The sequence below is a fragment of the Pongo pygmaeus genome, chromosome 13, assembly GCF_028885625.2.
Source record: "Pongo pygmaeus isolate AG05252 chromosome 13, NHGRI_mPonPyg2-v2.0_pri, whole genome shotgun sequence".
NCBI classification, from domain to species: domain Eukaryota; kingdom Metazoa; phylum Chordata; class Mammalia; order Primates; family Hominidae; genus Pongo; species Pongo pygmaeus.
In genome coordinates, this window is record NC_072386.2 from 116,610,496 (window position 1) to 116,635,204 (window position 24,709).

Consider the following 24,709-nt stretch of genomic DNA (forward strand, 5'->3'; position numbering starts at 1 on the left):
AGAAACCAATTTATTTGTTGCCAAAAGGAAATTTAATATAACTCTTTGGTGAAAGCTTTGAGGAATTCACCAGGCCCTTTCTTGGTAACATACTACAGTGTTTGAGTCCCAAGGATTTCTTTGCTTCCTTATTACCCATTAAACACAAAAATTAAATTCATGCTTTCAGGGTTTCTGGTTTTGGGGTTTTAAAAAAGATGGTTATTTGTAATAATTTCTGACCCTGAAGTTAGTTGTCGTCATCTTCTAACAAAAATACATTTAGTTTTAGTCAAATAGACTGGTATTTGGACTGAGGATTGGAAACAAATAAATTAACAAACAAGTATACCTCTTTAGAACATAAATATATCATATTAGCATTACCTCTAAAATACAATTTTATTTAAATGTTCATATTATTTTAATAGATTGACATTTGAAGAGCATTTCTTTATAGCATGCAAAAGCAGTAGTTTACCAACCAGTTTTTGTAGTGAAACTTAAGGAAAAGCTGACTCTTGTCAAAAATTTCAGTGTTCACTAGGGGTCACATGAAACCATTTTTAAAAGTAGTTTCTAAATAAATACTCGTGCTGTAGATAAAGTTCAAGATACTAAAGATCCATTTCAAGTTCCAATGAGGGTCTCATATCAGTGTATGAAGTCATTGTTATTTAAGGGAATAGGGCCTGGGTGTAAGATGATTTCCAGCTCCTCTTTTGGCATTATTTTCTGTAGAAACTCAAGAGCAAACTTTGATTCATAACTAAGGTTTCATTCAAGGTTTATTGTCATTTCTCTTATGAAATGGTATATCTTGATTTCTTTTTATGCAGTTAGAAATGGAATATAATTGATTTGGATTACCAGCTTACATAGACATATTATATAAAACATTACTAACTGGGTTACTCACTTCCGTATGAAATATGGAGGAATAATATGATATGCTGGGTTAGCCAGAGAAGACAAAATTAAAAGAAAAATCGTTTCAAGTAGGATTTTATGGTGAGTTCCTTTTCCCTGAACATTAGTGAAAGGATTAGGTTCCTGCCGAACACCAGATGATGATGCCATGTCTGGTTTTCCTGTTCTCACAACCACTCTCTGACTTAGAATTTGAATGTTTGTGGATGAGTTTAAGGCATTTTCTTGCTTCCACTCTTTTTTTAAAAACACTTCTATAATATATGCACCATTAGAGAATAACACAGATTAATATCATCTATTTCAAAAACAATAGAATCTGGAGTTTTCATTAGCTGTAGTACTTCACACTGTGTGTAGTGTAGAGTGTGCTCAATACACACTTGTGGAGTAAGTGATAAAAAGGTTTCCTTCTGGCTGTTCTGAACTGGGGAGTTTTTAACTTCTGAAATAGGCTAGGAACCCACTTACCAGTGTGTTTTTTTAAAAACAGTTAATTATTAAATTTATTTCACTTGTTTTCTATGGAAAAATAGCTTTATTATGTTTTGAATTTTTTTTAGCAGTTGCTGAGGAAAAGGTACAGAGGTAGAAATAATATAGATATAGCTCTATTACTCTGTCTAAAAAGCAAACTTTCTGACCTTGTTTCTTCCAGGTCAGCCTTTCAAACACAGAATTTCAGAAATAAGTTATGCTTATAAATTAATGGCCTTTTGTTTAAGTTTTTAAAAAGTGAAAGCAAAGAATTTCTGTTCCAGGCCTGACAGGTCAACTGCTTTTGCTTTTGCTTTTTTTAAGACAGGGTCTCGCTTTGTCACACAGGCTGGAGTGCAGGGGTATGTTATCACAGCTCACTGTAACTTTGAACTCCTGGGCTCAAGCAATCCTCCTGCCTCAGCCTCCTGAGTAACTAGGACTACAGGCACGCCACCACACCCAGCTAATTTTTTAATTTTTTGTACAGACAGGGTTTCACCTTGTTGTCCAAGCTGGTCTCGAACTCCTGGCCTCAAGTGATCCTCCAGCCCCAGCCTCCCAAAGTGCTGGGATTACAGGCATGAACCACGGCACCTGGCTAACTACTTTCAAAAGAGAAAAAATATTGTTTAAAATGTAAATCATACTGAAATACAATTAAATTTAGAATCCAGAAATTGTTCGTAGAGAAAACCAACTTTAAAAATATTGAAGCCCCCTGAAAACAGGCAACTGGAATAACACTATTTTTACTAGATTTAGAATATATGAAACTGTGATTAATTATTTACTGCAACTGCTTATAATAATAGGGAAACTTCAGAAGAAATGTAAGGCAATCTATCTTTAGTGCTGTGAGGGCAGGCTAGAATTCCTTAAACAGGACATAAAATGTGTAAGGAACAAAAGACTGATAGATTCAATGGTAGGACTTTTGTTTATCAAAGTACTTAATAAAGACTGAAAACATCAACATGATACAACTATTCAGTAAAGATTGGATCAGATATAATTATCAATAGATATTAAATCTAGAGGAAAATTTAGATGAAGAACATGGTCTTAAAATGTCTCTCCATAGACCATTTAAAGTTACAAGAGATTTTAAAAAAAGTAATAGCAGAGTGGAGAAATGGAACAAAAACTTGACCAAGTGATTGGAATCAACACCACCAAGGAGGAGCAGATGGACATTGGGTGTAGTATTTCATCCAAGAACATAACCTGAGTCTAATCACAAGACAACACCAGCCAAATCCCAAATGAGGAATGTTCTATTGAGGACAAAAGTGGAGAGGGAGCATTATTCTTTAAAAATGTCCAAGAAAGGCCAGGGAAATGTTCTAGATTAAAAGAAGCTAAAGAGATATGACAAGTAATTGCAATACTTTACCCTAGATTGGATTCTGTACTAAGGGAAAACCATACCATAAAAGATATTGTTGGGTTAAATTTACTGAAATCAATTGTAATTGATAATTGTACTATGGTTATGTGAGAGAATCTCTCTAGACTTAGGAAATACACACTGACTGACTTACGGGTAAAGGACCATGATGTGTATAACTTAGCCTCAAATGTTCAGGAAAAAAAAAAAAATGTGTGTTTGCATGTATATGTGTGTATATAAACACACATACATACACACAGAGCATGAGTGCCCACAAAGATAAAACAAATGGGGAAAAATGTTAATAATAGGGGAGGGGCATATACAAATATTCTTTATGCTATTTTTATTGTTGCAGCTTTTTTCACATTTGAAATTATTTTCAAATAAAATATTTTCTAAACTGTAGAAACAGTCCACACACTGCAAGAAGATATTTACAAGTGTATAAGCAACAGAGGATTAAAATCCAAAATATATAGGGAACTCTTATAAATTAATAAGAAAAGACAAATAACCTATTTCAAAAATAGGCAAGAGAGTCAAACAAAGATTTCATGGAAGAAAAAATAGAAATGGTCAATTGTATGAAAAGATCCTCATTCTTATTAGGAATCAAAAATATGATTTAAAAATTGCAGTAGAATAACTTACATTTCCTAGATTGGCACATTCTGCTACCAAGAATGTGTAGCAGTAGGAGCCCTTATATTGGTAGTAGGGATGTAAATTGATATAGCCACTTTGGAAAACTTCTGACATTATTTTGTAAATTTGAACATGCATATACCATTCAACCCACAATTTCTAGAATACCTCTTGTCTGTATTTCAGGAAACACTGGTAAGGACATTCATAGTAACATTGTTTGAAATGGCAAAAAATTTGAAACAAACCATTTGTCCACGGACTGAAGAAATGGGTAAATACGCTGTGTTATAATCCCACAATGGAGCACTATTCAGTAATGGAAAAAGAATGATCTACATATATCAATTCATGTTGAGTGAAAAATGTAAATTGGAGAATACATGTAACATAACATTTTTAGGAAGTTTAAAACCAAGCAAGCTAAACAGCATATTGCCAGGGGAGACATATATATGGTTAAACATAAAGGAAAGAAAGGCAATGATAAAATTAAAAACGGGCCGGGTGTGGTGGCTCACGCCTGTAATCCCAGCACTTTGGGAGGCCAGGAGTTTGAGATCAGCCTGACCAACATGGAGAAACCCCGTCTCTACTAAAAATACAAAAAGTAGCCGGGTGTGGTAGCGCATGCATGTAATCCCACCTATTCAGGAGGCTGAGGCAGGAGAATCGCTTGAATCCAGGAGGTGGAAGTTGTGGGGTGAGCCGAGATCGTGCCATTGCACTCCAGCCTGGGCAACAAGAGCAAAACTCCATCTCAAAAAAAAAAAGAATCCAATGAGATGGGATCAAGAAGGAACAATCAAGGAGTTTCAGTGTTACTAATAGTCTTTCTTAATTTTAGTGGCAGGTTTACAGAGATTAATTTAATTATTATGCATTACAAACCTGCATATATAAGGCAAGGAAGTCTCATGTCAGTTATTAAATCTAAATAACAGAATTTAAAAAGACTGTTTCCATTCATTTAACAAATATTTATTGAATAATGCTGATTATGTGCCAAATACTGTGCTAGGGATGAAAGAGACATCAGTGAACTTAACCAGACAGACCCGTGTCCTACCTGATAGAAATGTGTACACATACTCACCAAAAGATATGTATAGGAATATCCTTAGTAACAATACTCATAATAGCCAAAACTAGAAACAATGCAAACGTCCATCAATAGGAAAATAGGTAAACCAGTGTGGTATATTTATGTATATTTGGAATGTTATATAACAATGAGAATGAATGAACTATAACTATATGTAACTACATAATGCGAAGTAAAAGAAGCGCTTGATTTCATTTACAAAAAATGGGAAAACAAACTTGATTTCATTCATAAAAAATAGAAAAACAAGTGAAATTAACCTTGGGGGTTAGAAATCAGATTAATAGTTATCTTTGGGGGAATGGTGATTGGAAGGAGGAAGAAACATTTCTTGATCTAAGTGGTAGTTCCATGGGTATGTTCACTTTATGAAAATTCATTGAACTCTATACTTATGATGTGTGGCCCTTTTTTGTATATTTTTATTTGACTAAAAAGTTTACTTACTAACAAAAACAAGCCTGCCCTCATGGAACTTACATTTTTGTGGGAGTATACAGATAAGTAAATAAGACAGTCAGTTACAAAGTGATAGTTGCTCTTGACAAATGAAGGAAGGAAGGGGTTAGAGGATGCAATTTTTAATAGGGTGGTAAAGAAAGCCCCTCCTGAGGAAGTATCTTTTGGTTAGATAGAAGGAGATGAAGGACAAGTCATGTGGATAATCAGTGAGGAACATTCTAGCAGAGGGAACAGCAAGTACGGAGGCCCTGAGGTAGAAGTGCCCTGAGCAAGGGAGCAAGTAGTAGGAGATGAAGTTAAAGATGCTGGGGACCAAATAAATGGTTCATGGGCCTTCTAGGCCATGGTGATGACCTGGGCTTTCACTGTGAGATGGGAAACTGAGGAGTGACATGGATCTGACTTAAGTTTCATAGGATCACCATGACAGCTGTACTGATATTAGACCCTGGGAGGCAAGGGAAAGCAGAGATATCAGTTGGGGTACACTTGAGTGTCCACTCAAGTGAGTATTTGTGATAGAAATGATGAGATGTGACTGGGTTCTGGATAAATTGTGAAGGTGCAGGGTTTCCTGATAGGTTGGATGTAGGATGTGTGAGAAAGAGATTTGCTAAACCAGAATTTGAAATTTCTGATTTCTTGACTTGCTTTGATTAAGTAAGCAAAAGGGAGTTTCCCTTTTACCTAACACCCTGAAAATTGACAAAAGAAGAAACTATTTCACATGTTATATGCACTGAGAATCATACTTAAATTGTCACTTACTCTTAATTAGTAGAGCAGATATTAATATACTTTTACTTTTTGGAATAGAGCTAATTTACATTGATTATTCAAGTTACTAAGCCATAAAAAACTTATTGTTCTCCTAATTCCAATTTTGAATTTGAGTAACTGGCTGTATTTTCTCTCCTAGGTGTTTTTAGAATGAAAAATGTTAACTTACTCTTCATTTCTACTGTAATTGAAATATACTGTAAAGAAAGTATTGATTTAAAAACAAAAATGAGAACCAGAAATGGTATTTATTCATTCAACATATTTTAGAGCTCTTAAAGTGGCAAATAAGACCTGCTTTTATAATAGTCTAATGTAAATAACATCACAATCTAACTCATACAGATGAGGAAACTGAAGTTCAGAGAAGTTAAGTGATTTGGCAAGGGTCACAAGCCTTAGTGAGTAGGGGACTTGGGGATTTTTACACAGATATTCTTAATAAAAGGGGAGAAACTGAAGTCTTACTTTTTTTCTTGCAAGAGGCAGTGTGATTCATTCATCCCCAGGGCCCAGGCTGCAGAGTACTGGTTTGTGAGGCACAGACCTTGGCTTATATCACTAGGGCTGCATCATTTTCCCGCTAAGCTACTTTAGAGACTCTAGGCTAGTTAGTAGTCTGAGGTCTCTTTACTCATTAAACTACTTATTCCAAAGCAGTGAATATTCAGTAAGCTAATTAAAATTTGTAAGTAAGATTTCCTTATTAAAAAAACTATTAAAATAAGAAGAAGCCCGTTAAAATAATAATTAGAACAGGAAAAAAGAAGATGACTATCAAATTACGGTACTTTTTTCAGCTATACATAAAGGCCTTTTCAGTTGCTTTGGCAGTAGACAGAAGGCAGAAGTAGATTTCTACTGCAAGTATGCAATTGGTAAACCAGAAACAAGTTGAAGGAAAAGGCAGCTATTTTGTTAAAACGGTTCTTTCACATGTCTTAAAAGAAGGCTACAGACCCTCTGTTCTAAAAGCTCTGATTGTGTATCCCAGTGGAGGTGGGACATCATTAAACAGTGTGCAGAGAATAAAAGAGCAGGTTGTAAAAAATGGGAGCTTTGAGGATGCTATAGCACCAAGTACAGATGAGGCATATCTGCAAGATTTAAAGAAAACAGGGAAGCTTCTGATTTTTTTGTTGCTGTTGTTGTTGTTCTCTACAAACAGTCACCACCATGATTAGTGTGGTGCTTAAAGCTTGCTCCAGTGATGTCAGGTATTATATTTATTTTAGAATTGACTATTTTGAGGAAATCTCTAACACTCAGTTGATACGATACCCAAACAAGGATAAAGAGACAATTTTCAAGGTGGGCACAGTGGCTCACACCTTTAATCCCAGCACTTTGGGAGGCTGAGGACGGTGGATCGCCTCAGCTCAGGAGTTCAAGACTACCCGGGCAACCTCGTCTCTACTAAAATACAAAAAATTAGCCAGGCGTGGTGGCACACGCCTGTAGTCCCAGCTACTCGGGAGGCTGAGGGACGAGAATCACTCTTGAGCCTGGAGGCGGAGGTTGCAGTGAGCCAAGATCATGCCACTGCACTCCAGCTTGGGCTACAGAGTGAGACTGTCTTAAAAAAAAAAAAAAAAAAAAGAGAGAGAGAGAGAATTTCCAGCTTAGATTTAGGGTTTTTGAGTTTCCCTATACCTGGAAAAAGTCATAATCAGAATTGTGGTTCCTCCATTTTTGTCCCCTTTGCCTTCTTGTGCCTATTCCTTCTCTTTTTCCTTCCAATTGAGTATTCTTATCAGTTCTTCTCATGCTATTCTCAGCACTGTGTCTAACCTTTCCGCTGCCTTGCTTCCATGAGGCATTTGAGGCTAATAGGCCAATATATAAGCCAGGGTCCCAGCAGAAAACAGATGTCACACTCAAACTGGAATAATTGGAGGACACTTTATAAGTGAGGTAAAATGACTTGCTCAAGGTCACTGAGCAAGTGACTGTTTACAATAGTGTGGGCAGAGTGTAGGGAAACCACAAAGGATAATACTGGTGATTGGTTCTGTTACCCATTTGGCCTGAAGAGATGAGGGAAGGGTCAGTAGATCTCAAGACAGAGGAGGTATGTGGAGAAGGCCAGTGACTGAGACCTGAGAAAAGACAGCCTTATAGTGCAGGAGTCAGGGGAACAAATACTGACCTCACTCTTCTCCCTTCCCATCTGCTGCCAGTGCCTACTATTGGCCAGAAGCCTGAGGGCACCCAGGGTAGCCTCCTGGGGCCCATGACAGGGTAGAGAGCGGATAGGGAGGAGCGAACAGAAGATAGACAATGTAGTCCAAAGGGTGAAGACATCTGGTCAGAACAGGCTCCATGCTCAAGACTCCTGGCTTCCCACTTCTGTTGATTCTGTGATGTTTGCATCCAGAAACCTTCTCCAGAGATGCTCTTGGGCTTTCCTTGTTTCTTCTCTTGATTTCTCTCCTTCTCTCCCAATTCTTCTGTCGAACACATTTTTCTAAAATAAGTGTGAGTTTTGAGAGTAGAAACTACAGTTTAAATAAGTTAATTTGATCTAGTCAAAGGTACTTACCAGGATTTTTGGCTATTTTCCTAATTTGTTCAGTAGGTACTTAGTGCCTACTATATGTCAGGCACTATGCCTGGCACTGTGGCAAAGAAAGGTCAGTAAGATAGGGTTCTTCTCCCCAAGAAATATTGAATTTGTTGGGGGAAACAGAAGTGTTACTGACAGAATATAAAAGTTACCTGAGGAAGCACACAGGCACAAATGGATGCCATGTGCGGAATATAGTACAAAGAGGGGTTTAGTTTCTATTGAGAGGATCAGGAAAGACCTTCTAGAGAAGATGATGTGTAGAACCTGGAGAAGGATGAATAAGACTTTGGGAGAAAGGATATACTAAGCAGAGGAAACTCAGAAGCAAAAAACAGATATGTTAGGAAAACAGTTTAATAAGTCTGGAGCCTGTGTTATTATGTGGGGGGTGGGGGATTTTATTATAAGACTTAAGGCTACAGACTGTGAAGACTCAAACAAGCCTGAACTAAAACCCCAGCTCCTCCCCAATTTACTAGCTCAGTGACCTTGGGCAAGTCATTTTACCTCACTGTGACTCCTTTTCTCAAGTGTGTAGTTGGGATAAAAATAGCATGTACTGGCCAGGCATGGTGGCTTACACCTGTAATCCCAGCACTTTGGGAGGCTGAGGTGGGCGGATTGCTTGAGGTCAGGAGTTCAATACCAGCCTGGCCAACATGGTGAAACCCCGTCTCTACTAAAAATACAAAATATTAGCTGGGCATGGTGGCGCATGCCTGTAGTTCTAGCTACTCAGGAGGCTAAGGCAGGAGAATCACTTGAATCCAGGAGGTGGAGTTTGCAATGAGCCGAGATTATGCCACTGCACTCCAGCCTGGGCAGAAGAGTGAGGCTCTGTCTCAAAAAGAAAAAAAAAATAGCATGTACTTCCTAGGGTTATGGGCGTTTCAGTAAGATAAAGCATGTGTAAAGCACCTAGCAGAGTGCCTATCACAGAGTAAGTGAAGATATAATAGTAATTATTGTTATGCAGTTTCTCCTGCTTGGAATTGTTTATCCCTGCCCCCTGCCAAACACTTAACAGACATCTTATTAATTTCTACTCCTTCAAAGCTCACTTCAAATGTCAGCTCTTCAAGAAGGCTTTCCTTGATACCTCTAGTTCCTGTCCTCCATTGTATATTCTCATAACTTCTTTTCCCCGTGATTGTAACTAAATAATGATTTGTTAAATGCTGTTCCCCTGAGAGATGGTAAACTGGATTTTGGCCAGAACTACTATCTTATTCACCCTTATATTCTTAAGGCCTAGCACAGTGTGTCCAGCACATAGACATTTATTGAAGATGGTGATATTATTAACTGATATAGGAAATACATAAGGAAAAGCTGGTTTGATGGAGGGGACATTAAAGCTTGGCAGCAGTTATGGTAGGTTCGCATTGCCTTCAGCATCTGTTGGGAAATGTTCAGTTTGGAAATATAACTCAGAAGAAAGGTCAAGGTTAAAGATACAGCTTGGAGGTCATTCACTTAAGTTCCTAGTTGAGGCCCTGGGAATGGATGAAGTTGCCCAGGGAACCTGCAGATAATAAGGAAATAAGGCTGGGGGAAATGACATTTCCCTGATTCCATTGCCAATTCTAAGGTAATAGCTAAGAGGCTGAGAATTTAAGCAGGGCCTTAGACAACTTTTCAGGGGTAAAAAGGTGTGAACCTGCTAAGGGATGCTGCCTCTTTCCCTTGGCTTTGGGTTAGGACTTAAACTGCTAGGGCTACATCTTAGCAGCAAGTGCATCAGAAATAGACCCTAATGGAAGATCTGCTATTCTGCCTTAGAATACCTTATTCTTTGACATTGGATTGCTGCTATTCATAGGTGCTTGGAAAAATCAAATACAAAATTTTTTTGTGGAGAAAGATAGCAGCATCCCAGGCTTCAAGTTGTTTCTATAAACAAAGCAAAACAAAAACAAAAACAAACAAAAAACTGGGCACACAATCAGAGAAAAAAAACAGATATACAAGACAACATGACAATGTTTCTGGTACAGAAATCAGCAGAAACAACAGACAATAGAAACAGACTCACAACAGTATAGGAAATAAAGGAATCTGATATGGACTATAAAATAACTATGCTTAATATCTATAATGGGGGAAAGACAAACTGGACAATTCTGTCAGGGAATTGGAAACCATAAAAAAAGGGTCAAATAAAAATGTTAGAATCAAAATTAAGAACCCAGTGGATTGGGTTAAAAGCAGATTAGACATTGCTGAAAGGAAAATCAGTGGACTGGAAGATGAGTCACAAGAAAATAATGATATTGAAGAATACAGACACAATAGGATAGAAAAATTGGGAGACAGAGAATCGGAGACATAGAGGATACAGTAAGGAAGTCTAATATAAATGTGATTGAGCCCCAGAAGCAAATGTGAGAATGGGTCAGAAGCAATATTTTAAATGTAATAGCTGAAAACTTTCCAAAACCTGTAGCAAATTCGAAGCCCTAGACTCGTGAAGAACACCAGTCCCCAAACAGAATAAATAAATAGGAATCCACACTAAACATGGTTGAAACAAAAGCAGCCAGAGGGAAAAGTAAGTCTGCTTTCAATAAAACAACAATTGAATGACCACTGATTTCTTAACTGAAACAATAAAGACATAATACAGTAGAGTGATATCTTTAAAGAGATGAATCAAATTAAATGTCAGCCTAGAATTCTATACCTGCCAAAAATGTCCTTTGATAGTGGAGGTGAAATAAAGACATTTTCAGTCAAAAATTGAAATAATTTTTCTCATTTTCTCTCTAACGGAAATACAAAAAATGTGTTCTTCAGACAGAAATAGAAAGATTACAGATACAGGGTAGGAGATATAGGAAGGAGTAGAAAAGCAAAGAAAAGGATAAATATGTATGTAAATCTAAGTGAATAGTACTGTTTAAAATAAAGATAATGTCTTATTTTGCTTACAGTATGTATAGAATTAAAATACACAATAATAATGCCTTGTAAGTTATGAGAGGAGAGTAAGTGTTCTAAGACTCTTATGTTTTCTGGGAAAGATGGCAAAAGTACCAATTAGTGAAAAAGTACCAATTAATGTTAGAATTGAATAGTTGAGAAAGTGTAAATCTCTAGGGTAGTTACTTAAAGAAAAGTAAAAGAGTGTATAGCTTTCAAACTAATAAAGAGAGGCAGACATAGAATAATTTTTTTAAAATAAGCAGTCTAAAAGATGGCAAGGAAAAAAGAAAATGCCTAGTAAGTGGGACAAATAGGAAGTAAATAGGAAGTACTTAGTAAGATGGTAGGTTTATACCTAAATATGTCAGTAATCACATTAAAGTAAATGAATTTAATACTCTACGTAATAGAGTCAGGATTTACAAATGAAACTTAATTATGTGTTCTCTAAGAGACATATTTAAAATATAAGGACATAGAAAGTATAACAGTATGAAAAAATGTAAACAATAGCCAAAAGAAAGTTTGTGTTGATCTAATAATATCAGATAAAGAGCACTTCAAGGAAACTCAAAAAACATAAAGCAAAACTTACACAATTTCAAAGAAAAATAGACAAATGCAAAATCATTTTAGGAGATTTTCACACTTTTTTGTAACTGAACAAGCAGACACATACATATAAGTCAGTAAGGACATAAAACAGTGCTGCTTAAACTGTAGCATACATAAATAAGAATGATCTGGAGACCTGTTAGAATATAGATTTGTGGGCCCCATTCCCAGATGTTCTGATTCAAAGTGTCTGCAGTGGGGCTGGCAATTTACAGCTCCCAGATTAATGCTGATGCTGATGGTTCTGGAACTACACTTTGGAGTAGCACAGATATAGAAGATTTTAACACCACAATTAGCAGACTTGACCTAATGGACATACATAGAAACACTACATCCAACAACTGCAGAATACACATTCTAATTGTAAGCACTTATAGAACATTTTGAAAGCACTTATAGAACATTCTGGGACATAAAGTACCTCTCAATAAATAAATTTTAAACACTTTAAAACAGTATGTTTTCTGACTACAGTGGAATTAAACTAGAAATCACAAACAGATAACTAGAAAATAACAGATAACCAAATAAAATTCCATATGTTTAGAAATTAAGCAATATAACCCCTGGGTTAATGAAGAAATCACAATGGAAATTAGAAAAGAACTGAATGACAGTGAAATGATAACATACCAAAACTCATGGGATACAGCTAAAGCCATGTTTAGAAAGAAATTTATAGCTTTATATATTATATATTCATGAATGTGTATGTGGTATGTGTGTGTATGTATATACTGTACATATCTGTATAGATGTGCATGTATATACGAGTGTATGTGTATATATATATATGTGTGTGTATACATCTATATATACACATATATACACACAGTATATATATACACATATATATATGTATACACACACACAGTAGGTCCATTTCTAAGAATTTAATCTACAAACACATTATCTATGTACAATGTTTCTTGCTCCGGTCTTTATAATAGCAAAAGACTGAAAATTCAATTCAACCTCTGCCTCCTGGGCTCAAGTGATCCTCCCAGCTCAGCCTCCCAAGTAGCTAGGACTACAGGCATGAGCCACCATGCCTGGCTAATTTTTGTATTTTTTGTAGGGATGGGGTTTCACCACATTGCCCAGGCTGGTCTCAAACTCCTAAGCTCAAGCAGTCTTCCGGCCTCGGCCTCTCAAAGTGCTGGAATTATAGGCATGAGCCACCGCACCCATCCAGTGCTGTCCTTTCATATCATGTATTTGATAAACTGGTACTTTAACTTCAGATGACCATACGTTCTGTGTAGGAAGGCAGAGAAGTCACTCAGACTCTGCTCCAGCACTATTTAGTAACAGTGTGACCTTGAGCAAATTATTTAATGAGTCCATTTTTTATCTATAAAATGAGAACAATGATAATTTGCTCAGGGAATTCAGGGGTTGATGAAATCATGTATGAAGAGTGCCTAGTACAGGGCCTGGCATCTCAGGAATGTTCATTAAATGCCGGTTGTCATCCATTCAACCTACATTTTCTTGCCGGGCATACAGAGTCTTGTAAAGGATCCAAAAGAAAGAGGGAACAAAGGTTCTGACATCCAGCAAACTAGCGTGGTAAGTATTCACAGGCTCCCTAAAGGTGAGAGCCAGGGAGGGGCATGAGGGTGTGTCTGTTCTTAGTCTCTGATGGACCTATTCTTTGGAGTAAAGAATATATATATATAGTATACTTTACTCCAAAAATGCATGAGATTCATTTTTGATGAGAATTAATTATATATGTTGAAAGCTTACTTACTGTGCTTTTTGAGGATAGGTATACCCACTTTAACAATTAAATGAAAGTTTTCTGGATTTTTGAAAAGAAAAGAAAACTGCAGTGGGTATGTGGTAAGGCGTGGTGGTTGAATAAATAAGCGTTTCCCTTCAACAAGAGGCGTGACTATAGGATTTCTTTTTATAGGACACTGAATGCATGTTGATGTTTTTATTTACAGGGATTAGATTTACGTGAAACTTGTCAAGACAAAAAGTCTGGCCCATCGTTATTTGGAGTGCTCTGTGCATTCATTCTGGGATCCGGCTATGTTGCCTGGGAGATGGCTTCACCTTTCAGTGTAGCTGATGGGAGGCATTTCCACAGTTGGGATGTCAGTGTTTCAAAATCTGTCAAAGAGGCTTTCCATAGAGCCTAGGGAAGGAAAACTATTGAGTCGTATACCTACCACATTTTTTTTTCTAATGAGAAAAATAATTTTAAAGGAAAAAAACCTCTTAACTATAAACATTGTCTGTGGTAATTTAGAGGCACCCCTCAGCACGTGTTTTAGGGAGTTGAACAGCGTCATCCTTTTTCTATGTACTGTGGCCGCAAGGCTGACGTTTTATACACTTTTGCAGATGAGCCTCTTTGTGAATGTCATGAGCAGTTATCAGTCTATCATGCAGAGTAGAAAGGGCAGAGCTGAACTGTAAGGGTGTCAGCACATTATGGCAATAAAATTTTTCACAGCCTCAAATAAAAAAAATACTGTACTTGACAAGTGAATCTGTTTTAAATTATTTCAAATGCTATGGAAACTGAATTTCTATTTGTTCATTTCTCCCATTAAAAGTGGGATGTTTTCCAAAAGTTGGTTTTCAAGTCAGTTGTTACAAATTTGCAACTTCTTTTTTTTTGAAACAGAGTCTTGCTCTGTTGCCCAGGCTGGAGGTGCAGTGGCCTGATTTCGGCTCACTGCAACCTCCACCTCCCAGGTTCTCCCACAGTTCTCCTGCCTCAGCCTCCTGAGTAGCTGGGACTGCAGGTGTACACCACCATGCCTGGCTAATTTTTTTATTTTTAGTAGAGACAGGGGTTTCACCATGTTGGCCAGGCTGGTCTCGAACTCCTGACCTCAGGTGATCCACCCACTTCTGCTTCCCAAAGTGTTGGGATTACAGGCGTGAGCCACTGTACCTGGCCAAATTTGCAACTTGTTTCCTTAGAAGAGAAAAAAATTGTGTGGATTCTTGGGCTAGCCCACATTTTAACCATGAAGAAGCTGAAATATTTTGCATTGAAAAGGTAGAATATAAGTTTGTAGACCTCACCATTTAATACAATGAAAAAGAAACTGAGTAAAGAATAATTTTTGAAACTTGTTTTAAGTATTGAGAGAAAACAAGTTTTATCAGGTAAGACATAATGAAACGGGCATTGTAACCTTAGGCAAGTTACATAAACTTTCTGACCTCAGTTTTTGCTTCAGTAGAATTGGGTTTTTGTAACAGTTAAATGAGATAATACATGCAAAGTTCCTAGTACAGAGCTGGTTCATAATGAGCTCTTTGCAAATGGCCACTGTTTAAATACAGGCACAAGTAGCATTGGAATTCAGGTTTCCTGCAAATTCTAGGTCCAGTGCATTGTCCTGCTTAGTTGGGGCAGGGATGAGAAGGGATACAGGTAGTGCTGTCAGGTACTTGTGCAGAACAAGAGCCCAGCAGGAGTGTGGCAGATGGGAGCTCTTGGTCTTCTGTGGTAGGAATTTTATTCTGTTCAGGTATGCAGGAGTTCACCTCCTTTTCCTTTCTTGCTGCTGCCTGTTCCCTCTTGCCAGTGTCTCACCAGCACTGGGAGCAGGGACCAGCTTGCCCAGAACTTGAAGCTCCTGGGAAAAGGGGTCCTGACCTTAGGCACTGTAGGAAGCAAGCATGGTGTGTATGCCATTGGCCTTCAGAGGGTTTTGTTGTTGCTGATTTGTTTTAAGAAAAGGGAAAACTAACATTTACTGAGTGCCTGGTACATCCCTGGCACAGTCCTATGTATTTAACATGCCATCTCATTTAATGTTCACAACAGCCCCATGAGGAGGAGGTATCATTATCCCACCTTGTAGACCAGGAAAGGAGAACCTTAGATGGCATGACTTGTGTAAGGTAACATTGGCAGGAAATTGCAGAGCCGAGATTTACACACAGGTCCGTTTGGCTCTCAAACCCATTTATCCAGCTGTCCTCCGAGTTCTTAGAGGAATGCACACAATGTGTGTATCCAGCGTGCCCAGCCTTTCTGTCCTTATAGAAACTGTATCAAACCCGTACCTTCTGGAGGGAGAGGACTGGTGTGAAATTTAGAATTTATTAACACCATTAACTTTAAAAATTGAACAGTATCTGGCTTCCATCCCTCATTTCAAATTGAATCACATAATGGGGATGAAAACATTGATTAGGGAGAAACTGTTAGAGGTAAAATTGTTTACCATGTAAATATGCTGCCATGTTCCATTATACATGACTTAGCATTTCAACATTTCATAATCTGTTACATTTAATTAGGCACAGTACATAAAGTATGCATCACAAGTAAACATGGGGAAACACAATGGCAAATTTTTCTAAGATTTGTGCTTCATAAATTTTCAGTTTGTTAATTTCAATAATGATGTTTTAGTGTCAGCTGCTTCTTTCCAAACAAGTGCAGATCCTCTCCCTGACGCAGTTTATGCATGGAAGCAACGCCAAGGATGAACTACAAAGTTCTGCACTTCTGCCTCTTGCAGGCGGCCTTTAAGTAATAATTTTTCTCTTTTATTTAATGTTGTTATTAACATGATCAATAAATGTAGTGACAAAATTTGAAACATAAGATACAATTAAAGCTAATTAATAAACTGGCTTTCAGTGACTGTAGAGACATTACAGATGGTTTAGCTTTTTATTTTGAACATGGAATTTTTCTTAAATGCAGAGCTGCTTGGGAAATTTCAGTGGCTTGAGATTTACAAAGTGTTTGATTTTAATTATTTTAAGAATTCTCAAACCTGTCAACCATGCCCTTCAGATAGAGTACAGCAATGGGATTGGTCACTCGTATAGCTCTGGGTCCCAGCACAAGGCCTGACACTTAAACTCATAAAGATTGTTAAGTGACTTTCCAGTGCTTTTTCTGTTGTTTTTAATTTATTCATTAAATTGTATATTTTCCTAATTTAAAAAATCCTAATGTTTGCTGATCTGAAAACAATTTGGATGATACCTGAAAACACAAGAAACACAAAAACAGAAATTACTTCTAAACCCCACTGTACATGATAGTCACATGTTAGTACATTTTTCCTGTGCTTGTGTATATACCTACATCTATGTATGTCGGTGTTTATTTTTACCAAAAAAAAAAAAAAAAAAGACTCATGATGTATGAAAAGAAAAAAATGCCCTTTCTTCCTTTTTTATAGTATATAATGAATATTTTCCCCTTGATTTGTCAATGAATATTTCCCCTCAACATGATCTTTAATAAATGATCATATTCCATTATACAAAGATGTGCTATAAATTTAATCTCTCTCTCTTTCTATTAATAAGTAGGACTAAGGGGCCAGGCATGGTGGGGCAGTAGGACTGAGGGGCCAGCACTTTGGGAGATAGGTGGATCACTTCAGCTCAGGAGTTCAAGAATACCCTGGGCAATATAGCAAAACCCTGTTTCTACAAAATACATAAAAATTAGCCGGCTGTAGTGATGGGCACCTGTAGTCGCAGCTACTCAGGAGGCTGAGGTGGGAGGATCTCTTGAGCCTGGGAGGTTGAGGCTGCAGTGAGCTGTGATTGTGCCACTGCACTTCAGCCTGCGCAACAGAGTGAGACCCTGTCTCAAAAAAAAAAAAAAAGTAGGACTGTAGTGGATATATTTGTACATTTATCTGTAAATATTTTCTCAAGATAAGTTTTAGTAATCTGGGCAAAGGGTATGCTAATGTTTGCTGGCTTACTTTCCAGAAAGGTTATGCTAAATAATAAGTAAACTGTATCTACCCCCCTTAGGTTTATTTCTTTAATCTGAACTCAAAAGATCCTATAGCTGACAGATTTGTTGTCTGTGTAGCTATAAAAGGTCATTGTGACACATGGAAGTTGTTACCCGAATGAGTCCTGTTTTTAGCCCAAAAAAAGTCTTTACGCATACCCAGTATGAGAGGTTCCGATGCTGTGCTCACATAGAGAAGTTAAAATGTAATCGGAGTTAGCCTGATCACTTGAGGCAGCACTCTGCAAACTTGGGGGGACGCATACTCTACAGAGGAGCTGAAGGTTTTCCAAAGAGGACTCAGGTATGCACGGTTTCAAGGTTTTCACTGGCCAGCTTTCCTTACGTATATGTGTACTCCTTCCTAAAATCCACCTGCCCCAGAAAGTGGCTGTGATGAAAGCATTGTGTTGGTTTTCTTTTCCCTTCCTGCCCTTTTCTCACTTTATGAAAGAAAGGGATACTCCCACCTGGTTCATTGCCCCGAAGTATGAGACCCTCTTGGGTGCCCAACAAGAGACATGATGAAATATTGGTGATAACCAAACCTCCTTTAATCAGCACTGTACAACCACCCCACTCCCAATTAAGAAACGCATGTATGATGAAACCTACATTTGATGGTCAAAATAAGTATATTTTTATTTATCAAAATAAGTATTTGTATTGCTTTGATTAGTTTTAAACTAACTATAATGATAGTTTAGTCCAGAAGGAAATATTAAACATGTAGAGCCTTATAATTACAGGAAATAAAAACAATTTCAAATTTTAAATTTCCATATATTCCTTTTGTAGAGCATAAAAGTATATTGCATTAGGATAATATGGGAGAGAAACGAACTAGAAATACACTTTCAAGAACAAAAAGAAGAACATAAAATTTTAGACTTGAAGAGCAAGTTTATGTTTTTTTGTTTGTTTGTTTTGAGACATAGTCTCACTCTGTTGACAGGCTGGAGTGCAGTGGCGCGATCTTGGCTCACTGCAGTCTCCGCCTCCCGGGTTCAAGTGATTCCCCTGCCCCAGCCTCCTGAGTAGCTGGGACTACAGGCGTGCACCACCACGCCCGGCTAATTTTTTGTATTTTAGTAGAGACAAGGTTTCACCATATTGGCCAGAATGGTCTCAATCTCCTGACCTCGTGATCCACCTGCCTTGGCCTCCCAAAGTGCTGGGATTACAGGGGTGAGCCACCATGCCTGGCCTATGTATTTTTTAAATGGATAATGGGTATCAAACTGCTGTGCTATTTATATTCGGTTGGATACATTTTAAAGAATAGTGTTACAGTTTTATTTTAAGATGTCAACATTTATGACATACTGGAATAACACTGTTTACAACTATGTAGAGTTATGAAAAATTGTAGATGCCAACTTAGAAAATGTGCAAGGAAGGAAAAATGTGTGAGAGGGTCCATGATTTTTTAAAATTAATTTAGGGGGAATTTTGCACAGCAAAAATGTGCAGACCAATGACCCTGGACAGGCACATGGATGGGAGGGCAACCTCACTGGAACCCTTTCTGAACTCCACTGCTACAGATCTCAGGCTCCGTTTCAGCTGTCTCCTGCACTCAGCAGTAACACCTGGGGAGAACCTGCGCGCCCCTCTTCAGGCTTTCCCTTGCCCAGAGCTTCTCCCCCTTCCTCTTCCTCAGCCAGAACCCACCAGCCCTTCAGGTGCTTTGCTCCTACTCCTCCGCAGGTACCAATGCCTTCTCCATCTCACTGTCCGCTCCTTCCCCGACAGAAATGTTCTCTCAGATGCTACCTCTTGTAGAAATGCTTCTTGATTTTTCCTCTCCTTTTTCTGTAGAATGGGTTTCTCTTCCTTCTGTCACTATAAAAAGGGGGTTTAGAGGTTAAGAAGGGAAAAGGGAATTAAGTTACAGAAGAGATCAAAAGTTTCTGGGATCTCGGAGTGGTCCAGGGAGAGGGAGGCAGGCTTGCATTTTTGGCTTATTTGTGGCCACACGAGCTATTGGAGTTTTCTGCTTCTGAATTGTGGAGTTTCATTAAAAGCACTATGGAATTGAATTGGATTGAAATGGAGGTCCCGTTCAAGTTTGACCTTGCCTCAGAAGCATCCTCTGATTTCTCAGACCTGCTGGGATGTCTCTTCCTCCAAATCCCTGTTGCTTTTAGAGTCTGCACTGTACGGTTCAGCATGACATCATCACTGTCCTGCAAGTTTTGCTAATTATTTTGAGTGGATAGCATTGCTTTTATAACCAGATTGTAAAGTCCAGGCAGGTAGGGGCCATGTGTTTATTTTTTCATCTCCCCACAGCACCTGGTACAGTATTGACTGTAGCAGATGCTCGGTAAGCATTTCGCAGTTGGTTATTTAAAAAAGAAAAGCTGACGGGGCATCCTGGGGCTGAATTCTAGATCCATCCCACTTTGCATCCCACTTTGGGCAACTTGTCTGTGGCCTGGATCTCTCGTTTCTTCCTTGATAAAACATGAGTGATAGTAATAGCTAATAGTTACCAGGTAAATGGTATGTGCCAAAGCCATTAATGCACCCAACAGTTCTGTGAGGAAGATACTACTATTTATATTGTTATTCTCATTTTATAGGAAAGGAAACACTAAAATAACTAAAACAATCTGTCCAAAGTCACTCAGCTTAGTAAATAGCAGAGTGTGGATTTGAAACCGGATTCTGAGTCCAAAGCACGTAACCATTATGTGATACTTTCCACATCTGACTCAACTCCCTCCAAGTCAGAGGTTCTAAGTGAGATAATGAGTAAAAGCTTTTTGAAGAAGGTAAAAAAGCTATGTAAAAGGTGAATCTAGTTATTGTATTATGTGGAAAGCATTTTTACTTTTCAAAGCAATTGGCAATCTATAGCTGAATTGCGTGGGGGAAATACATGGTTGTAGTGTATGCGAGAGACCAGAGCCCTTTCTGGCTGCTCCTTGGCCTTGCAGAACAGTTCCGGAAAATCAGCGAACTGCATAATGTGCACTACTCATTCCCCTAATCACCAGAGGCTCGGTCTGGGGGCTGATAACAATGAACATCAGTAGAAGAGGGAGAGTACTTGTGCTTTTATTCTCATTTTTAATTGATCTTAAAATTCTTCCATGGCCCTTTGCCTTGGGCACAATCCAGAGTCATGAATCCTTGATACGCGGCTCAACAGAGAGGCACAGGACAGCGTAGTCCCTTTCCCTTCACCAGTTTCCTGCCTGCATTTCTATTCTGGGACCACTGTACAGACCATTCCAGTTCAGAGATGGAGCAAGCTCTGCTCGCCTTCATGCACTGCGCATACAGCCTGGCCCCACTGTGAGCTCTGTGCAAGAGGGGCCCCATGACCTGCAGCAGCCTTTGAGGCTTCCTACTGAGTGAGCTTAGGGCTTCTTTTGCAACTAATTATATCCATCTGTTTTTAAAAGGTGAAAAAAAAAATCCTGAATTTAGGTGTCGATTGATACATTAATTACCCCATCTCAGTTGCAGCAGTGTGGTCTTAATAGCTGATTGCTGCAATACCCAAATCTGTAATATCAGAATGTGACGTGCATATTTTAATTTGAGAAATAGTTTAACATTTTTAGATATTCATTTAGATGTGGTTATGCAGGTTAAACATAACGTATGATCACTGCTTCTTTCATTGCTTCCAATTAAACCTTGCTTGTTAGTTTAACCTCTAGGTAATCCCATCAAACAATTGATGTCAAGGAAACAGTGCCCACAGTAGCTTCGGATGAGTGGCCATTAATTTTAATTGCCTTGATATTAAAGATTAAGAAGTATTGGGACTAGCAGAATAAAAACGATCTGATGTCAAGCAAATCCACTTGCTAAAGCTTCCCCAGGCTGCTGGTGATATTAAAATTTTACTGTGAGAATTAAATAAACCTTTATTAGTGATGACTGTTGTTTGATTGGTCCAGGGGTATGCATAAACAGAGGATTCTTACATATCTAGAGATGAGACCTTCGATGGTACAGAGATTCCTCAATTATGAAACTGTTAATAAAGCTGTAATCTGATTTTCCAGGCTAGGTTTCATTAATGTATTATAGCTTCTCTGATTGTCAAGGTAATATTAACTACAAAGTACTGAATCCAACAGAGAATTGTTTGGAAGAAGAGAATTCTAAGATGGGCCTTTGTTGCTAAATTCAGAGTTGGGGAATTTTCATTAATTATGCTTAAGAAATACCAAATTCCCTCTCAACCAAGACTATCCTCCTTTGCACTATAGATATGTTCAATATTTAACCCTTTCTAAGGCCTGACAGTCTTAGTCAGAAAAGCTAGAGTGATAATTATGTATTAAAAGAGCTTTTTGCGAGCCAACTCTAGGTCTGTCTCCTGAGCTGAGAGCATCTATTGGGAAACATGAGGTAAGGTCAAAGAGAACATGCTTTAACAAGTGTAATCAGAATCCATACCTTTATAGTCCTTTTCCAATCTTGATTTAGAACTTTTCTGTTTTTAGAATCACATAATTCTGGTATGGATTCTAATGGTCACTGAGGCTGATTTGTCCTGGTGCAGAAATTCCTCCCAAGTATCTGTCTCCATCCTGCTCAAGGCCTGGGCACCACACCTGCATCGTCTCTGGCTTGTCCCTCTCCACTGACCTCCAGAGCTAGTCAGTGGCCAGATTCTGTCTGTTCTACCTCCATAATATGTGCCTCTCCACTCCTACTGCTTTGCCTGGCTCAGGCCCTCATGGCTTCCTCGCTTATATACTCTCCTAACTTCTTCCTATTGCCACATCCTATGCAGTTATAATGCACACCTGCTGTGAGCATATGGGGCTCAAGGAAGGGAGGGCCAAGAAGGCTAATAGTAGGATGGAGAGGTCCCTTGGGGCTGAGCTTGAAGGCCTAATGTTGTGATAGTCTAGATGTTGGAAGTAGGACCAATGCGTGGAAAGGAAAGGGAACCAGATTGTAGTTCGGAATAAAGAGAACTATATACCCATTAGGACTGTCCAGCAATGGAGGCGGGGATTTTGTGAGGTAGTGAGTACCACATCTCTGGAGATGGAGAGATCAGGACCACAAAGAAAATATAGAGGAGGTGGCACAGGCTTAGAGGACACCGGACTTCCTCTTAGACCTATTGAATTGGAAGTTGTGGCAGAACATTTATATGGAAATCTCTTTAAAAATGAGAACTCACTATAAATCTGGGAGTCATCCACACAGAGAGGATAATTGAAATTTTGAATATGGATAAGGTTGCTTTAGGTGCAAGAGAGAAGAGGGCCAAGAGCTGAGTCCTGGAGAAAACTCACTCTCTTCCTCTCTCTCTCTGTCTGTCTCTCTTATGTATCAGGGAAGAGCAGATGTTGGAGGAGAAGGAGTATAATGTCACATACACCATGTAAGAGCCTGCTCTAGGCAAGAGGGGTGGTAATTACAAGTATCAGACACTGCTGAGAGGTCAAACTAGTCAGAGAGACAAGGCCATTGGATTTGGGACTGGTGTCATGCCAGTATAACCACTCCCATCTACCACCTAGCCCTTGAAATTGTTCACATTAAAATGAGAAAATGTCTGCAAGGTGCTCTGCATAATGGTCATTCACCAAATGATAGTTATTAGAGCTACTCTATTTGATATGAAGAAAAGAAGGGATACATACAGTCTTCTGGGGGAAAAAATGATGGTAGAACAGAAACAGCTAGGAAGTGCTGATCTGTAGCACATTTACTTCCTGATGGGCTTTGGCTTGTTTCTGTCTGACGAACCTATGCTCATGGTTGCTGCATGGGTCCTCAGCAAGTATGCCTGCATGTGTATATGTGCACATGTGTGCACCCCATGATCCCCAGGATGGGCAGCATATGGGCAGCAGCAAGGCCAATGTTGTCTTCCTCACATGGCTCCCTTGCCAGGGCTCTCTGCTCCTTCCAGAAGGATGAGTGCCATAGGTTGAAGAATGGGAATTCTATTTCCAAAGCAATTAAAGACTTGGCAGAGATGGTCAAAAGGGGTGCCCACAGTGTAAATTGGATTGGAAGACTTCAAACTACATACTACTCCTTATGTCTCTTCAGGGCCCCTATGAATAGCTGTTAAGAATAATACCTTAAGGGTAGAACAGTGACCCCACCCAGCCTGATAGCACAGCAATATGCCCCTTTGACAGATTATTAAGAAATTATTGAAAAGTATTTTTAAACTGTTACTTTAATAAAAGAGAGGTCAGATCCTTTTATATAGTGAGTGAGTATACTTTCTTATAAATTGCCATGTGGCTTTTAGCTTCTTTATATAGCTCAATTACAGGTGCCTGAACACATTGTAACTCTGAGCCATGATTCTGGGGCTGAGCTCTGCTCTCCTTGAAGTGTGATGAAATCTGCCTATTGCCAAGATCCTTTGTAGAAATCTCTCTTCCATTTGCACCGGCTGACATCATAAGTTTGCAAAAGAAAGAAATATATTCCACCTGATGACATTAGAGTTGCTCCTCTGTGTTTGCTTTTGACCTGGTTGGAATTACTTGAGTTTTCAAGTTGTGACCTTCCCACATGTTAACTGGCAGAGCTTGAGCAGCCATCTTGGCAGACATGCAGTATTTTCTAAGGCAAAAGACAAAGGGTTTTTTCATCCATTATTAATTGATGTTACTCTTTTCAGCAGACCAAACATGATTCTACTATACAGCTGCCAAAATTGTTCTAGACCCAAAAAAGAAGAAGAAGTCATTCATGTTCAAGTATTTCTTATTATTTACCTAACTTAGCAAATATTTCCTTCAGCTTTTCAGCCTGATTTTGGGGGCCTGACTATATACTAATCGGTATATAGCAGTTGGATATCTTTTATGAGCAGTGCTCCCTGCCATTTTGGTATTACTGTGGCCAACTCTAAGAAAGCAGCGTTATTCCAAAAGAATGTGAGAGTTTTGCCAAAAGAGAAAATAACCCCCAAAACCATTATGCATGATCCGTAGGATGTGAGGTTGCAGGCTAGGAATTGTGTGTCTCCCAAGGTATTGCCTTGGTGTCCAGCAGGTATTATTGGAATTTGATTACTTTTTCCTCTCTTCCCCTTCACCTCCATGTCTCTGCAATTTG

At 38.5% G+C, this 24,709-nt stretch overlaps 1 protein-coding gene across 6 annotated transcripts in view; it reads left to right on the plus strand.

Moving 5' to 3' along the window:
- The window catches only part of PBX3 (PBX homeobox 3), a 222,793-nt gene that overhangs the window by 191,386 nt on the left and 6,698 nt on the right, over positions 1–24,709 (plus strand). For 3 of the 6 annotated variants that reach the window (XM_063649931.1, XM_063649933.1, XM_063649932.1), the window contains one exon: positions 13,396–13,458. The exons of 2 other annotated variants lie outside the window; for them this stretch is intronic. In XM_063649931.1, the coding sequence (XP_063506001.1) occupies positions 13,396–13,458 (63 nt within the window). Of the gene's footprint in view, positions 1–13,395; positions 13,459–13,841; positions 24,707–24,709 lie in introns of those variants that run through there. One more of the 6 variants, XM_063649934.1, reaches the window with a different exon arrangement.